The sequence below is a fragment of the Eleginops maclovinus genome, chromosome 2 (assembly GCF_036324505.1).
Source record: "Eleginops maclovinus isolate JMC-PN-2008 ecotype Puerto Natales chromosome 2, JC_Emac_rtc_rv5, whole genome shotgun sequence".
In the NCBI taxonomy this organism is placed as follows: Eukaryota; Metazoa; Chordata; class Actinopteri; order Perciformes; family Eleginopidae; genus Eleginops; species Eleginops maclovinus.
The window spans coordinates 28,748,990-28,764,276 of record NC_086350.1 but is presented as its reverse complement, the minus strand read 5'-3'; the positions used below and the strand labels follow the sequence as shown (position 1 = coordinate 28,764,276).

General features: G+C 43.8%; 1 protein-coding gene across 3 annotated transcripts; it reads right to left on the bottom strand.

Moving 5' to 3' along the window:
- Positions 1 to 5,929: 5,929 nt before the first annotated feature.
- On the bottom strand, positions 5,930 to 15,102 carry gan (gigaxonin). 3 transcript variants are annotated; one of them, XM_063912370.1, is made up of 13 exons: positions 14,965 to 15,102; positions 13,839 to 14,030; positions 13,577 to 13,691; positions 13,127 to 13,477; positions 12,609 to 12,677; positions 12,290 to 12,441; positions 11,812 to 11,966; positions 11,554 to 11,666; positions 10,919 to 11,068; positions 9,149 to 9,285; positions 7,559 to 7,693; positions 6,821 to 6,930; positions 5,930 to 6,722 (listed from the first exon to the last, which is right to left on the bottom strand). In XM_063912370.1, exons 2-13 carry the CDS (start codon positions 14,021 to 14,023, stop codon positions 6,550 to 6,552), a joined length of 1,845 nt encoding a protein of 614 aa, XP_063768440.1. In that variant the 5' UTR covers positions 14,024 to 14,030; positions 14,965 to 15,102; the 3' UTR covers positions 5,930 to 6,549. The 3 variants fall into 3 exon arrangements, with proteins under 3 accessions (XP_063768440.1, XP_063768448.1, XP_063768455.1); XM_063912378.1 differs by having other exon boundaries at positions 11,812 to 11,933; XM_063912385.1 differs by having other exon boundaries at positions 13,839 to 13,987; positions 14,965 to 15,065.
- Between the last annotated feature and the right edge of the window lie 185 nt (positions 15,103 to 15,287).

The window sequence follows — 15,287 nt, the reverse complement described above, 5'->3', positions numbered from 1 at the left end:
CAGAAATATCAATATCAACATCAAATTTTCATGCCATTTTTTACATATGTAGTATTGACTAACCAGTATCCAAAAAGAAGAGTATAGATAATGTATGGAGTCAGTGCTGTTGGAGCTGGAGATGTAGCATATTAGCATCCCTTAAATACACACTGAAAATCAGACATGGCTTATATTTGATTCACATAGGGGACAATATATTCAGCTGGAAAAACACAAGTAGATGACATCACTGTTTGAAATTCAGAGAGGAGTGGCCCTGAGGGGCTAGGTGAGTGTTAGGGCCGAGCAGCAAGGAGCAATGTGTGCTGAGTGTGACCGAGCAGACTCCCAGCTCCCCAGGGTCCTGACTCACAACCTCTGTGTCAGCTCTGAGGTTTCCATGTTCCCATCAGATTCCCATAAAGCTTCTTCCGCCCGCAAACCCCCATCTGCGAATTCTTCCTGCCGGAACATCTCTCAATCAGCCACGCTCTCAAGCCAGCATTTTTCTGGAGACATGTCCAAACAAGGTGAGCAGCCGCGGTACTCTGCTGTTGTGTCAACAGTCAATGAGGGCCAAAGGGGAAAGAAATGCAGTCAGAACATAATGTGTCAGTGAGCCACACTGATATGTTGATGATTTGGTAATAATTGAAATAATTTTGTTAAATATCTTTACTAGTGCAGGGAATCCATAACAATCATCACATCATTCTGGACAGCAGAGAAATTAGAGTATGGTGGGAGGATTATTAATACTCTGATCACCCTTTATTAATCCATCCATCCATCCATCTTCTCCCGCTTTTCCGTCAGGGTCGCGGAGGTAACAGCTCCAGCAGAGAGCCCCCAACTTTCCTTTCCCTGGCCACATCAACCAGCTCTGACTGGGGGATTCCAAGGCGCTCGCAGGCCAGCGAAGAGATATAATCCCTCCACCTGGTCCTAGGTCTACCCCTCGGTCTCTTCCCAGCTGGACGTGCCTGGAACACCTCCCTAGGGAGGCGCCCAGGTGGCATCCTCACTAGGTGCCCGAACCACCTCAACTGGCTCCTTTCAACGGGAAGGAGCAGCGGTTCTACTCCGAGTCCCTCCCGGATGACTGAACTTCTCACCTTATCCCTAAGGGAGATGCCAGCCACCCTGCGGAGAAATCCCATTTCGGCCGCTTGTATCCGCGATCTCATTCTTTCGGTCATGACCCATCCTTCATGACCATAGGTGAGGGTAGGAACGAAGATGGCCCGGTAGACAGAGAGCTTTGCCTTCTGGCTCAGCTCTCTTTTCGTCACAACGGTGCGGTAAAGTGACTGCAGTACCGCTCCCGCTGCTCCGATTCTCCGGCCCATCTCACGCTCCATTGTTCCCTCACTCGAGAACAAGACCCCGAGATACTTGAACTCCTTCACTTGGGATAAGGCTTCATTCCCTACCTGGAGTGGACAGTCCATCGGTTTCCTGCTGAGAACCATGGCCTCAGATTTGGAGGTGCTGATCCTCATCCCAGCCGCTTCACACTCGGCCGCGAACCGATCCAGTGAGTGCTGAAGGTCACAGACCGATGAAGGTATTAGGACCACATCATCTGCAAAGAGCAGTGGTGCAATCCTTAGCCCACCGAACTGCTGGCGGAGGCCAACCCTCACCGGAAATCGGTCCGACGTGCTGCCGAGGACCCGGACACAGCTCTCGCTTTGAGAGTACAGAGATTGGATGGCCCTGAGCAGAGATCCCCTCACCCCATACTCCCGCAGCACCTCCCACATTATCTCCCTGGGAACCCGGTCATACGCCTTCTCCAAATCCACAAAGCACATGTAGACCGGATGAGCGTACTCCCAGGCCCCCTCCAGGATCCTTGCGAGAGTGAAAAGCTGGTCAGTCGTTCCACGACCAGGACGAAAACCGCATTGTTCCTCTTCAATCTGAGGTTCGACAATCGGCCGGACCCTCCTTTCCAGCACCTTAGAGTAAACGGGGAGGCTGAGTAATGTGATGCCTCTGTAATTGGCACACACCCTCTGATCCCCCTTTTTAAAGAGAGGAACCACCACCCCGGTCTGCCACTCCTTCGGTACTGTTTCCGACTTCCACGCAATGTTGATGAGACGTGTCAACCATGACAGTCCCTCAACACCCAGAGCCTTCAGCATTTCTGGGCGGACCTCATCCACCCCCGGGGCTTTGCCACTGTGGAGCTGTTTAACTACCTGAGTGACTTCCCCCCGTGAGATTGGAATTGATCCCCCTTCATACTCCAGCTCCGCCTCTAACATAGAGTGCGGAGTTGTCGGATTCAGGAGTTCCTCAAAGTGTTCCTTCCACCGCCCTAACACACTATCAGTTGAGGTCAACAGTGCCCCATCCTTACTGTACACAGCTTGGATGGTACCCTGCTTCCCCCTCCTGAGGTGTCGGACGGTTTTCCAGAACAACTTTGGTGCCGACCGAAAGTCCTTCTCCATGGCTTCTCCGAACTTCTCCCACACCCGCTGCTTTGCCTCGGCCACGGCTGAGGCTGCTGCCCTTCGGGCCTGTGCGTGATACCTTGCAACTGCGTCAGGAGTACCCAGGGATAACATATCCCGGAAGGCCTCCTTCTTCAGTCGGACAGCTTCCCTGACCACCGGTGTCCACCAGGAGGTTCGAGGGTTACCGCCCCTTGAGGCACCTAAGACCGTGAGACCACAGCTCCCTGCCGCAGCTTCGGCAATAGAGGCTTTGAACACCGCCCACTCTGGTTCAATGTCCCCAGCCTCCACAGGGATGCCTGAAAAGCTCCGCCGGAGGTGTGAGTTGAAGGCCTCCTGGACATGGGACTCCTCCAGACGTTCCCAGTTCACCCGCACTACACGTTTGGGCTTACCAGGTCTGTCCAGAGGCTTCCCCCGCCACTCGACCCAACTCACCACCAGATGGTGATCAGTTGACAACTCCGCCCCTCTCTACACCCGAGTGTCCAAAACATGCGGCCTCAGGTCCGATGATACGATAACAAAAACGATCATGGACCTTCTGCCTAGGGTGCTCTGGTACCACGTACACTTATGAGCATCCTTATGTTCGAACATGGTATTTGTTATGGCCAATCCATGACTAGCACAGAAGTCCAGTAGCAAACCACCACTCCGGTTCAGATCAGGGGGGCCGTTCCTCCCAATCACGCCCCTCCAAGTGTCTCCATCATTGCCCACATGTGCATTGAAGTCTCCCAGCAAGGAGTCCCCTTCAGGAGCCCCATAAAGGACTTCTTTCAGGGTCTCCAAGAAGGCTGAATACTCTGAACTGCTGTTTGGTGCATAAGCACACACAACAGTCAGAGTTTTCCCCCCCATAACCCGCAGGCATAGGGAGGCGACCCTCTCGTCCACTGGGGTAAACTCCAACAAAGCGGCACTCAACCGGGAGCTTGTTAGTATCCCCACACCCGCTTGGTGCCTCACACCTTGGGCAACTCCGTCCGTCGAGACCCTCTGCTTTCACTGACCCCATCGCTGTTTCCCGTAGGTGGTGGGCCCATGGGACGGGGAAGCGGAGGTGTTGCCCACGTTGCTTTTTCGGGCTGTGCCCGGCCGGGCTCCGTGGCAACCCTGGCCACCAGACGCTCGCCGACGAGTCCTCCTTCTGGGCCTGGCTCTAGAAAAAGACCCCGGGCTTCCTCCGGGCCGGGTATCCTTGCTTTCAAGTGTGTTTTTCATGAGGTCTTTTGAACCAATCTTAGTTTGGCCCCTTACCTGAGACCAATTTGCCATGGGAGACCCTACCAGGAACACAAGGTTCCAGACAACACAGCCCCCAGGTTCATCGGGGCACACAAACCTCTCCACCACGATAAGGTGCTGGTTCTCGGAAAGGGTTAGGACGTCATAAGGACGGCAAATCTGGATCAGCTCGTTTGTACCCCCGTTTGTAGAGATGTGGGCAAGGAGGGGTATTTTCTGACATTCGTGAGTCTACTTATACACTGGGGACACATATTTATGTATAAAGAAAAAGAAGTACATTTGCATAATAGGGGACCTTTACGTCATCAAATGAAAAGGAACTGGTTAAAAGATACAATTTTAATGATCCCATATCAGTGACATTACCATCACAATCAGGTCAAAAAGTCTTTTCATCATCCGTTTTCAAAACAGACATTAACCACAGAAATGTATGAAACAATGAAGGGCTACTGGTTATGCTGGTAAAGCCAACAATGCTACCAAACAGAACAAACCAATTAAACATCACATTAACAATGGAGAATAACAAAGATATTGAGTTTTCCTGCAGTAATAGGACGGTGCAAGCACTTTAGGTTTGGTTCCAGCAGAAGAAAAACATAGAATTGGGGTAAGACACAAAGCAAAGTGGAGCACACTGGTGTCCTCATGGGGAACATCTTACAGAACGTCCTCATGACTCAGTCACAGAAGTCTTCCCCGGCCGCCCACACCACTGCCGTCACAAGAGTCAAAGGTGTTAACACGGGAGAATACATTTTTTTTAGGATATAGAGCCGCTTGGAATCTTGATAAAGTATTTACTTTCGTTGTAAACGTAACTGTTAAAGACAGTGTGGAAGTGTCCAAAATAAGCTAGAACTATTTCCAGACAGACTTCACGCTGGGGTTTAACACAGGGGCAATACTTGAATTCTCATATCTTTCACAATTTTTAAATAATTAATTAATTTTGCTTGTTTGTCAGCTGATTATAACGATCAAAACCACTTTTTTGCTGTAATGTCTTGTTGACAGTATTGTTGAGATTTGGATCCCAAATTATGTTTAAACGTATGTAAAGCACTCAAAAAAAGCACTCATTACTATAGAGGTGGTGGTAAACATGAATGTAAAGTAATTTTATGATTACCTCCCATTTGAAGACAGGTTTCACCCTGGTTGTGTGGAATGTGTGTGAGTTGGATTGCCTTTCTGAAATCATGATGTGTGTTTGTTTCAACTGTCCATGAGCTCCACTGAGCGTGTCACGATTTGTGCTGCCCCTGAGCGGAGCACAGACAGCAGCAGCTGTAATTCACGCAGAAAAAATGGGGTCAACGGATGCCAAAACTATTCTGACTGGAAAGCAAGGTCAGAGGTCAGCAAGGCAGCAACACATCCAGCAACTCAAGAGTGTGACTCGGAGCAGCGTCTATTTCTGAACAGGCCGGCACAGACAGCCTGGTCAACGATACAATCTATTAAGTAAAGTGTGCTCCAACATACTAACATGCTTCAGTTAGTCTGAGGACACTGTGGAAGTCATCTTTCTAGGATGTTATTACAATTCACTTTCTCTTCAAATAAACCTTCTTCCATTAGATGGATGCAAGAGCAGCCTGATCAACGCATGCAGGGATTAGTTTGTGATTTATTACTGTTATCCTTTTCCTTCATCATCTACTGCAGTAAGTGGTTATCGACACACAATTCATCAAAGGTTATTTTTGGCTGTCCATGCCCAAACTTACAATTGTGAGAAACGTGACAAACATTGTCAATTAAGAGCTAAAGACACAACTAAACCCAACTTGGGACTAGGGCACAAAAACAGTAAGGGAATTTTTTGTAACCTTCCCAAGCAACACTGACGCTTTCTGAGCTGAAGCCTCCATCATTTGTTAAACAAAGACTCTTTGTAATGTGATGCTCTGAGGGGTCTTGGTTTGAGTGAAAATGACTACTTGTATAAGTAAGGTGACTTGCGTTGTCATTGTTACAATAACTCCTTCGTAATGTTGACTGTTGCCAGGAAACGGAAATGTCTCAGTAAGTAGTCAGATTGACTATGATTTCAGAAAGGCCCCCCTCCCCCGACCTTCAAATAAAGAGGACATGAAGTCACGATGGATACACTTGAAAATGTGAGCGTTTGGGCACTTAATATTTACATTGTGGTTCTATAATGTAAATGAAAGAGTTGGTCCTAAAGATAATGCAGTATAGTCTGACACAGATTGCGACCAACATTTTATTAGAGCCCACTCCCAAAGGGTGACATGCTATGAACCCACAATATCTTGTTATTTTATGTAGAAGACCACAGTTCTCGCTGACTGTCAGGGACCCACACCAAAGTCTCTCTTACATTACTATAGCATGTATACCTCCACTGCAGCTGTAACACATATTAGGACAAATGATTTTGTTTGTTCATGATTGACCAGAGGACAATACAAGACTAAAATACATAATATATCCTAAAACTCAAATTGTAACACAGCAGTGCTTTTAAAATGTCCCTTGTGTAAAAAAGTAGCAGTTTATCAATAATTTCTTTGCAGTTTTGATCTCTCACCAAGCAACAGTTCACCTGTTAACATTACAATTGAGGAATGTTACAATATGAAGCAATATTCTAACACTAAAATGCAACAAATATTAAGGTTAATAAAACAACCTCTGATGTTAAAATGATGAACTTGTATCTTGTGTCTCATTCTGGAATAAGCCCATGAACTGAGAGTCACAACCCTCAACTCTAGCCAACATAATACTTTAGTTTTCTTACAACCCCCAGACCCAGACGTACAGCAGGCAGACAGGAGCCCCCACAGGGCAGCGTGCGGTTCCCTCGTCACACTCTGACGCGGAACATGCCCTGGCTCCACTGCAGGCGGAATAGTCGACAGTTGGCGATGCGCAGGGCTGCGCACACTGTTTTGGAGAGGTCGCTGGGTAACATGGGTCTGGTGCGATGCCACGTCCCAGTACTGCGGCGAAACTCCCTGATGTAATCGAAACTTGTTCCTGCAGGTCATAAACACCCAACTCACACATCTAAATATTGAGCAGACTGTATGCTGATCAGAAATCTGTGGTGGCTGGACCTGGTTTCTCTTACTAACCGGTGTCCAGGTCTCCCACCACATAGATGCTGGCTCCGATGGGGACGGCGCCATAAACGAAGGAGGAGCTGGTCTGGATACACAGGGTCTGATCATCCAGGAACATCCACCTGTACTCAGCATTTCAAATATGGTCATGAAAAACAATTGAATCTATATTATTATTGAAGACTTTCTTATTTTCAGATTATGAAGTATGTAGGAAATAACACAATAGTTTAATATTCTGTTCCGTTTTTTACGACAGTCAGGTGTATATTATGTACATTCTTTATTTATATCCGTGTGTCCCCACCAAATTAACTTCACAATGGAAATGAAATTGGTTACCAAAAAATAATAATACAAAAATGATGTATTATTAGCCCAGAGACAGACAATAGCTGTTTTGCAATTTCATCTGGAAGTATACATATATTTTTTTTTATGATTTATATTCAGTACCAAGAACTGTATTTTGCTCATAAATGTATCCTAAAAAAAACTAGCAACTGCTTGTTGTTAATGATGGGAATCCATTCAAGAACCATCTTGAAATAGTCCATCTGCTAATCAAGACCATGTGATAAAGTCAAAAGTTCCAAAAAGACTCTCAGCTGCTGTTTCCAAGTCAAAACGTTTAGACCATAAAGACATTTACCCTGATGAAAGTTAAAGAATGTATTAAAAGTTAAAAAATGTGTTAGTAAATGTAGTATAAAGTAGCTTTAAAAACCTCCTGCATTGCTCCATACTGACCTCCTCATTTCGTCGTGGTAGAACTCAGATTTGCAGGTCATCATCTGCCTTTGCTCTGGGTTTTCTTGCTCTTTGCTTCTCACTCCACCAAACACGTAGAGCTCCCGGCCAACGCCACACGCCACCGACCCGAACCTGGCCAGGACAATGATTGGGAGTGAATGTCACTTTTTGGCTAATTCCGGACAAATCTTGAGACAAAAGTTATCGACTGACAAGAGACCAGTGTTGACATGGTGAGGCAGGACCCTATGATCAAGGGTTCCACAGCGCAGTGGTGAATCATGGAGAACTATTACCGTGAAAGATGCAACCATGGTTGGTCATATCAATTCCTTCTAGCCAAAGAAAAATAATAAAGTGATCTGACTTTAGCAACACTTTTTAACAGACAAAAGAGAAGTTATTGGGGGCTAATGTTTCCTTGAGAAGTTGAACTTTGGGTTGAAATTGGTGCCAACAAAACAAGCCCGGCGAGATGCCACACAACTCAGAGTAAGAATTTGCTTGATTTCAACCCATTACCCATACTACTAATACTTAAGACTGACTCTAACGTTTACCTTGTTGTGATATCTTGATTGAACAGTTACTTACATCATTTTATTTTAACTTGTGAACTCTTTTCTGTACAGCCCTGTATTTCACGCTTACTCTGTTGCTGCTTTAACTCCTGGATTTCTCTACGGGGATTACTAAATGTCCATCTTAACCCTTCTTGTTGTGTTCGTGTCTTTCTTGACCTGTTCGAAGTTAAAATTATACAACACCTACCCTCCAATTTTTTTTACCGGAACAAGGCTTCATGATATCCCACAACAGCTATATAAACACTACAAAACAGATTTTGACAATTTCAGAAAAGTCTGAAGGTCTCTTCAAAAAATGTGTATAATTTGCTGTTCAGGTCTGGGAAGACCCAGCAGTGCGTTGTTGTGGGTGACCCTGGGTCAAATTTGGCCCAACTAAGATTAATCTTTGACTTGAGAGAGCCCACAACCTTCCTCCACTGTAACAATATTTTGAAATTGTATTCTAATGTTACTCTATTATAGTCAGATAACATAATTATTCACTGTCTTCACTGTAGGGGTATTTAATGAGTGAATTGAATCCAATTTTTTACTTAAAAATATGTGGTGTAATGTGTTTTGGGCCATACAATAAAATTCCAACAGGATTATACGGTTATGAATGCATGATAAGTTAGTTATGATGTAGTAGGATGATAACTATTATTTTTGAGTGTTTTGGACTGAGTTAAATCATGGGTCAAAATTGACCCTTGAACACCATGAACGGAAACAGCTTTGAACACAACACAAGGGTTAAATTTGCCTTCACCTTCAGGATGACGAAAGATGACTAACAAGTGTGACTCAACATCCTCAGGTATAGTCATTTAATTATCCTCGGAACATTTTGTGATGACTTTCAGTATGATGGGGGTGTCATTTGATATTTAAGTTCAAACTTAAATATCAAAAATGACACAACATGAAAATAAAAATAAACAAATATTGCATTTTAATGTAGGACTATTTTGTCCCGCTAAGACCACAGCAGTGAATGCAACAGGATTGTGTTTACCTTCTCTCTTTCAGAGGACAGAGGCCCGTCCACTGCAGGGTTTTCGGGTCGTAGCATTCAACAGAGTCAAACAGCTTCCCATAGGAGCCCCCACCTATGGCATAGATCTTCTTATTCATGGAGGCGTAGCAGCCCACCTGAAGGAGCAGACAAACAGCTGTTCAAGTCACAGCATGTTGGGAAGAGTTCACGTGGATTACTCCTCTGAGTGTCGTGTTGGCCTTGGGCCCATTCTTTACTTTTGTCAATCATTTCAGTTAAATTGTGTAAGATAGAGAGGTAAAAAAATAGAGGCAGGAAGAGTCAGTTTTATGTTGATGATCTATGACTGGGTTGAGAGGAGCTTGTGATTAGCACTGAAACGATTCACTGAGAGAAAATGGTTTCACTAAGTTTCTCTCTTATTCCAACAGCTGATGACCTAAGGGACAGAGAAGAGGCATTCAACATCCAAAGCCAAACTTCAACCAGAACTTCTGCAATAACACATCAGTATCTTAAGAGACCCCCCAACCCTATCCTTCTTTTTGTTGCATTTAAGTGTATAACCTTAACCTGAAGGTGCTACTTTTAATAATTATGTTCATCAATGGCTTTTTAACACTGACCCACTTAAAAAAACAGAACATTATCTATTGGCTGTTATTCAGAAAGTCTCTGGAACTGACATCTCAGTTACAGATAACATAACATTGCTTGCTTAATCTATCTGTTAAAGCCTTTTGTCCTTCAGGCTCAACCCTGTTGATTCAATGGAATAAGGGAATGATTTGGGTGATATTTTTTAAGTATTTAAAATGTTATCACATTGCTTCAGGTATCAAATATTGTGCAAGCACACACCCTTTTCTGAAAAGTCTTTCATGTCTGAGTAAAGCTGTAAGGAACATCACAGCACTGATGTCATTTATACACATGTGTGGGTGTAAGAGTGGGCAGGGTGTCTATTCACACAAGACAGACATATTTAATTACAAAATCAGCAGGGGAACAAATACTTATTTCCTTCACTGTATATATCTCTTGTCACTGAGGGCCCCCTGTTGCTCAAGGGCCCCTGGGCTTTTTTTTGTCTGCACAACCTCACTTAACACAAAACATTTTAACATCTTCACCGCCATAAATACCTCTGCTTTTCGATAAGGTCAAATATTCTTTCTAAACTGTCTCTGAAAGGGTCTCACTGTACTATGTATATCAACTTTATTTCTTTTTTATTTTATGGTTCAGTTGGAGGTAATGTACGAAGTGATCAGTGAAGGAGCTTGTTATACTGTGTGCAGCATTTACTTTGAGTATCCCACACAATTATTCAATAGTATGAGCACTGATGAAACTAAATAACATGAGCCGTAAGAGAGTAACCAATCAAAACTATCTATCACTATTCTGACAGTCACAGCTGATGTGAAGTAAAGCACATTTTACTGTAATTTTATTATTTCAAAGTTATAACATTTGTTTTTAAGCTGTAATCAGTAGACTTCTCTTTACTGTTATCCTTAGTGTTTATTTTATTGACATGTTTATTAATTATTAACGATTTATGTTTTATTATTAATATGTTTAGCAAAATGTATTAATTGGTGTTCATTGCTTCTTTATAATCCTTATTTTACGTGAAGCAATTTTGGTTGCATGTCTGTATTAAAGATGCTTTATAAATATATGCAATAAGAGTTGAGTAGCCCTGAATGTATTTATATCTGTCTTAACTGAGTCACATGTACTACTATCTTCTTAATTTGGCATTAAAGTGTGTGCTATTACCTTGCGGATCATGGTCATACTGGTCTGCATTTTCCAGGCACTGCAGTGAGGGTCGAACACCTCCACAGTGGTCAGCTCTGTTTCTTTGGTCTCTCCTCCGAGGACGTAGATCAGACCATCCAGCTCCACCACGCCAAAGTTCTGACGGGACTGTGTGACCAGATCAAAAGCAGCAATGAGACACACACTGAATCACACAGGAGCTCCTTGGGATGCAGGACTGCTGTTATCGCTCCAACGGCTCTTCCAAGTAACAATTTAGACAATGGTTTACAGTATATCAAAATAATCTGATATTATAATCCATCAAAACCAATAACACCACTTACAATATATCATAGTCTGCTTTGCATCCATAACTATTGTATGAACAAGAAATAGTCAAGATATAATGACTCTTGAATGACTCTTCCTATGAAGCGGCTCAGGGGTTCTGTCTGTCAATTCTGCTGCTACTGCTGACACCTAGTGGCCATAAACACCAGCACATTCCAATTCAATTGTTTTTCTTTTTTTGATCACTCAGTGTAATAAAAGAAAAGGCAGAGAAATTGTTAGAAAGAATTGTACAGCAAAGATCAGCTGTTTAAATAGTTTATTGGATGAAAGTGCTTCACTCAGCAGGGGCAGTGTACCTGCAGCATCGGGGGTATGGGGCTCCAGGTGTTGGTGTCAGGGTCATATTTCTCTCCACTGTCTAGAACTGTGTTGTGTTCATCCGTTCCGCCCATCACAAACAGAAAACCCTCTAATGGACAAAAGCAGAATACGATTATGATACTTAGGTTTCTGTTATTCTTAATGATGATGATTCGTTCAGGTAATGCATGCCTAGGTACAGAGGTGTTTCCTGCATGACTTCTGGTGTTTGTTTATGTCTGGGCCGCACTGACCGGCAGTGACGACCCCGTGGCCGAGGCGGGGGACACTCATGGGCTGCAGCTGGATCCAGGCTTGTCTGCTGGAGTCGTAGAGCGGACACATGCAGCGCGTCTCAGAGGTCGGCTTCCTGCTTCTGTTCGGGACAAATCCATCAGGGAGTAGCATGCTAGCAGAACATGGGATTTTGGTGAACTCATGACTAAGTTATCCAAAAATCAGTGTAAAATAACATAATTTATCTGTCATTATTCTATAATCATCTTTTCCTAAACATATTTGTGGAGTGAGGAGTTTCTTTGTAGCTCATAAATAAACCCTAAACCTGTCTGTTAAACACCAACGATTATTATTAATACAGTCAAATATATAGTTTATATCATTATATGTATACACATATCAAATAAATGGCCGCACTAGCTGCACTGAGGGTTCTGCTAAGTCCAGTAAGATTAAATTGATAAAAAACTCAAATGGTGAACAGTGACTTACTTGCGATCCTCTCCTCCAGCTATGACAATACATTCTGAGTAACCTCTGGGTTTGAAGGCGGCAAGCAGAGCCTCCCCCTGCAGGGGGGGGTCGCCCAGCACCTGAGAGCAGTACTCTCTGATCACCTCCCTCATCAGCGGCTCTCCCATGGCCTGATGGGATACCATGCACACACGCACAACAAGGTTAGCTAAAGAGTTAGCCCAGAAAAGTATTGCCTCAACAACAGCAAACGCAATGTGAAACAATGACACCATCACATAGGGTGTGCTGTTGCACTGTGGGTAATACTACAGAACAAACATCTGGACAGTTCTACCTGCTCTCTCAGGTAGCTCGCATCTAGCCCTTGCTGCCACACTGCGGACATCACTTGCTTCATGTGTACCTGCAAATACAGATGGAAGACTCAAGGTTTGGTTTATTAAACATAAGAAACTCCTGTTGGCCGCCTGGAACAAGCTGTTAATACAACATCCACCACCTAAAGAAATGGTATAAAGTGATCCTGTGGGGGGGAAATGGCCTATTCCCACATCTAGCAGACACAGACATAGCATTGTCCTCCACCTGGTAAATGAAGTCAAATATTCATTCTCCTTTTCACAAAATATTGGGTCTCAGCTGATGAAGCAGCCCCCCAGTGTTAGCCCTATATTCAAACGCTAGTCACTACATGTGTCCGTCTGCTATTTGGTTTGGTGGAGTAGGTAGTTTAAAGTAGGTTTTAATAAAGCATTTTTCATCTTTAAACAGCTGCCTTACTCTACTGAAAACAAGGTGGATGAAAACATATGATAACCTCCCTTTTCTCCACATCCAGAGCACATCACAAACCTTGCGATCCTCTGAGTCGTGTCCGTACCATCGCACCACAGCCTCCAGGACGTGCCTTTCGTTGCCCACATTCAGTTTCTCCATGGCCAGCACCTCACAGAGGCGGTCCGGGGGCAACTCCCTGAACTCCTCAGTGCGGGCCACATCGCCAAAATGTGTCTGCAGGAACTCAGTGGCGACAAAGTGGACATGGTAAAGGCAGTAGTGCAGAGAAAAGAGACGGATTCCGAGGCAGTTCTCTGCAGTGATGCAGCTCTCTAGGAACTGGCAGCACAGGGCCTTCAGGTCAGTCAGGAGGAGCAGGTCAGATGCCTGAACCATGTCCTGGATGGTCTCTTCATTCAGAGTGATCTGTGCGTAAAGGACAGGTCAATTGGATATTCAACAAAATACCAAGACAGGCAGAGAACAATTACTCATGTTTACCAGACCTAAGCATGTCACACTCACTTCCCCGCTGAAAATGTAGTCCAGGATCTGTTTCATGATGGGCATGGAGACACCCTGCAGCTCAATTCTGTATGTGGACCCATCTTCCTTTGGAGGATTGTAGTTCAGCTTGGTCCTAACAGAAAACCATTAACAAAACATTATATGACAAACATGAAAATAAACTATACGCCTGATGCTCTTTTATCACTTTATTTTCTATATTTAGTGTCTGGTGACTGGGCTGAGAGAACCAGACCGATGATCTGGCAGACCTGCTGACCTGACATAAGGGCTGGCAGCAGCCAGGATGTTCTTCTGGACAGGAAGCTCCTCGCCATCCACCACCAGCAGCGCATCATGGAAACTTTGCTCCTGCCAGAACAAGCGGAGGACTCGGAGGAGCTTTTGGGAATGTTGTGGGTCCAAAACCTTCGAACCAGGTTCACTTGATAAGGAATCGGGCATGTCTAGACTTGAATTTTAACAAAAAACAGGGGACTTTTCTTTATTCGGCTTGCACTAAGGATTACACTTAATCAATAATTTTCAACAATCGGTTCGTACGCAAACGTTACTCATTAAACGGTTCTCTACATGAACACCAGAGGTGGGAGAAGTACTTAGATCTTGAACTTGAGTACAAGTATATTTACCAGAGTGTAGGAATACTCTGTTACAAGTAAAAGTCCTGCATTCAAAATGTGACTCAAGTAAAAGTACACGAGTATTGGCATCAAAATACACTAGTAAAAGTAGTCATTCTGCAGATTGGTTCATTTGAGAATAATGATGTGTTTTGAATATAATTATTGATGCATTAAAGTGTTGGTCAAGCTGATTTATTATTTGATTTACTGTTGGGTAGTTTGTGAATTTATTTGTATTTTAAGACAGTAGGCTACTGTTACTGTAATGTACTTAGTTACTTTACACCTCTGCTGTACACACCCCAGCGGACGGCAGTGAGCTGTGTGAGTCTAACTGCTAGAATCTAGCTCCGATCATTCCGAGTTAAGAGAATCACTTGTAAGCCAAATATTGGTAGTAATAAAGTAATATTGGAATGTTAGTCTCACTGACACTGACACATTCAGTCTGCTGCATGTTCACTTTACCAGCTGAACACTGTGGTAAAGGCTAGGCTAGTAGCAAAACAACCGACATTGATAAAAACAGTTCCGGTTTAAGACCAAATCATGTCGCTGGTAAAACAATGTGCAGTTTAACAGTTGAAAGATAACTTAACCAACATGTTATTCGGTTTGCTAAGTTACTGGCAAACAGGGACAGTGAAGCGACAGAACATGCTCATTCACGTCGGGAAGACTCGTGCTCAGTATGATTGCACTGGTTCATACTGTTGTGTTTTTCTTTGGACGATTCCAGTTTGGTTTTAGGTCTCTTACCTTATGGCAACGAATTTGAATGGACTTTTTCTATTAGTACCGGGTGTTCCTCACTGCCTTAAGAACGACATTAATCATTCCGGGAGAGCATGTAATAACTGGATGTGAAAAAAAAGTACTGTGCTGCATTCACGATCACGCGGAAAATACGGGCAACTTTCATATTACAAATAGTTAAATGGGTTATCTGTCCTTAAGATAAAAACATATAGAAACATATTCACACAAGATGCCATGTTGTGACGAAAGACAATCTATTGATGAATACATGTTAACAAGTGAGCTAACAGCCTATTTTATACAGTATATGGTAGGAACACGCC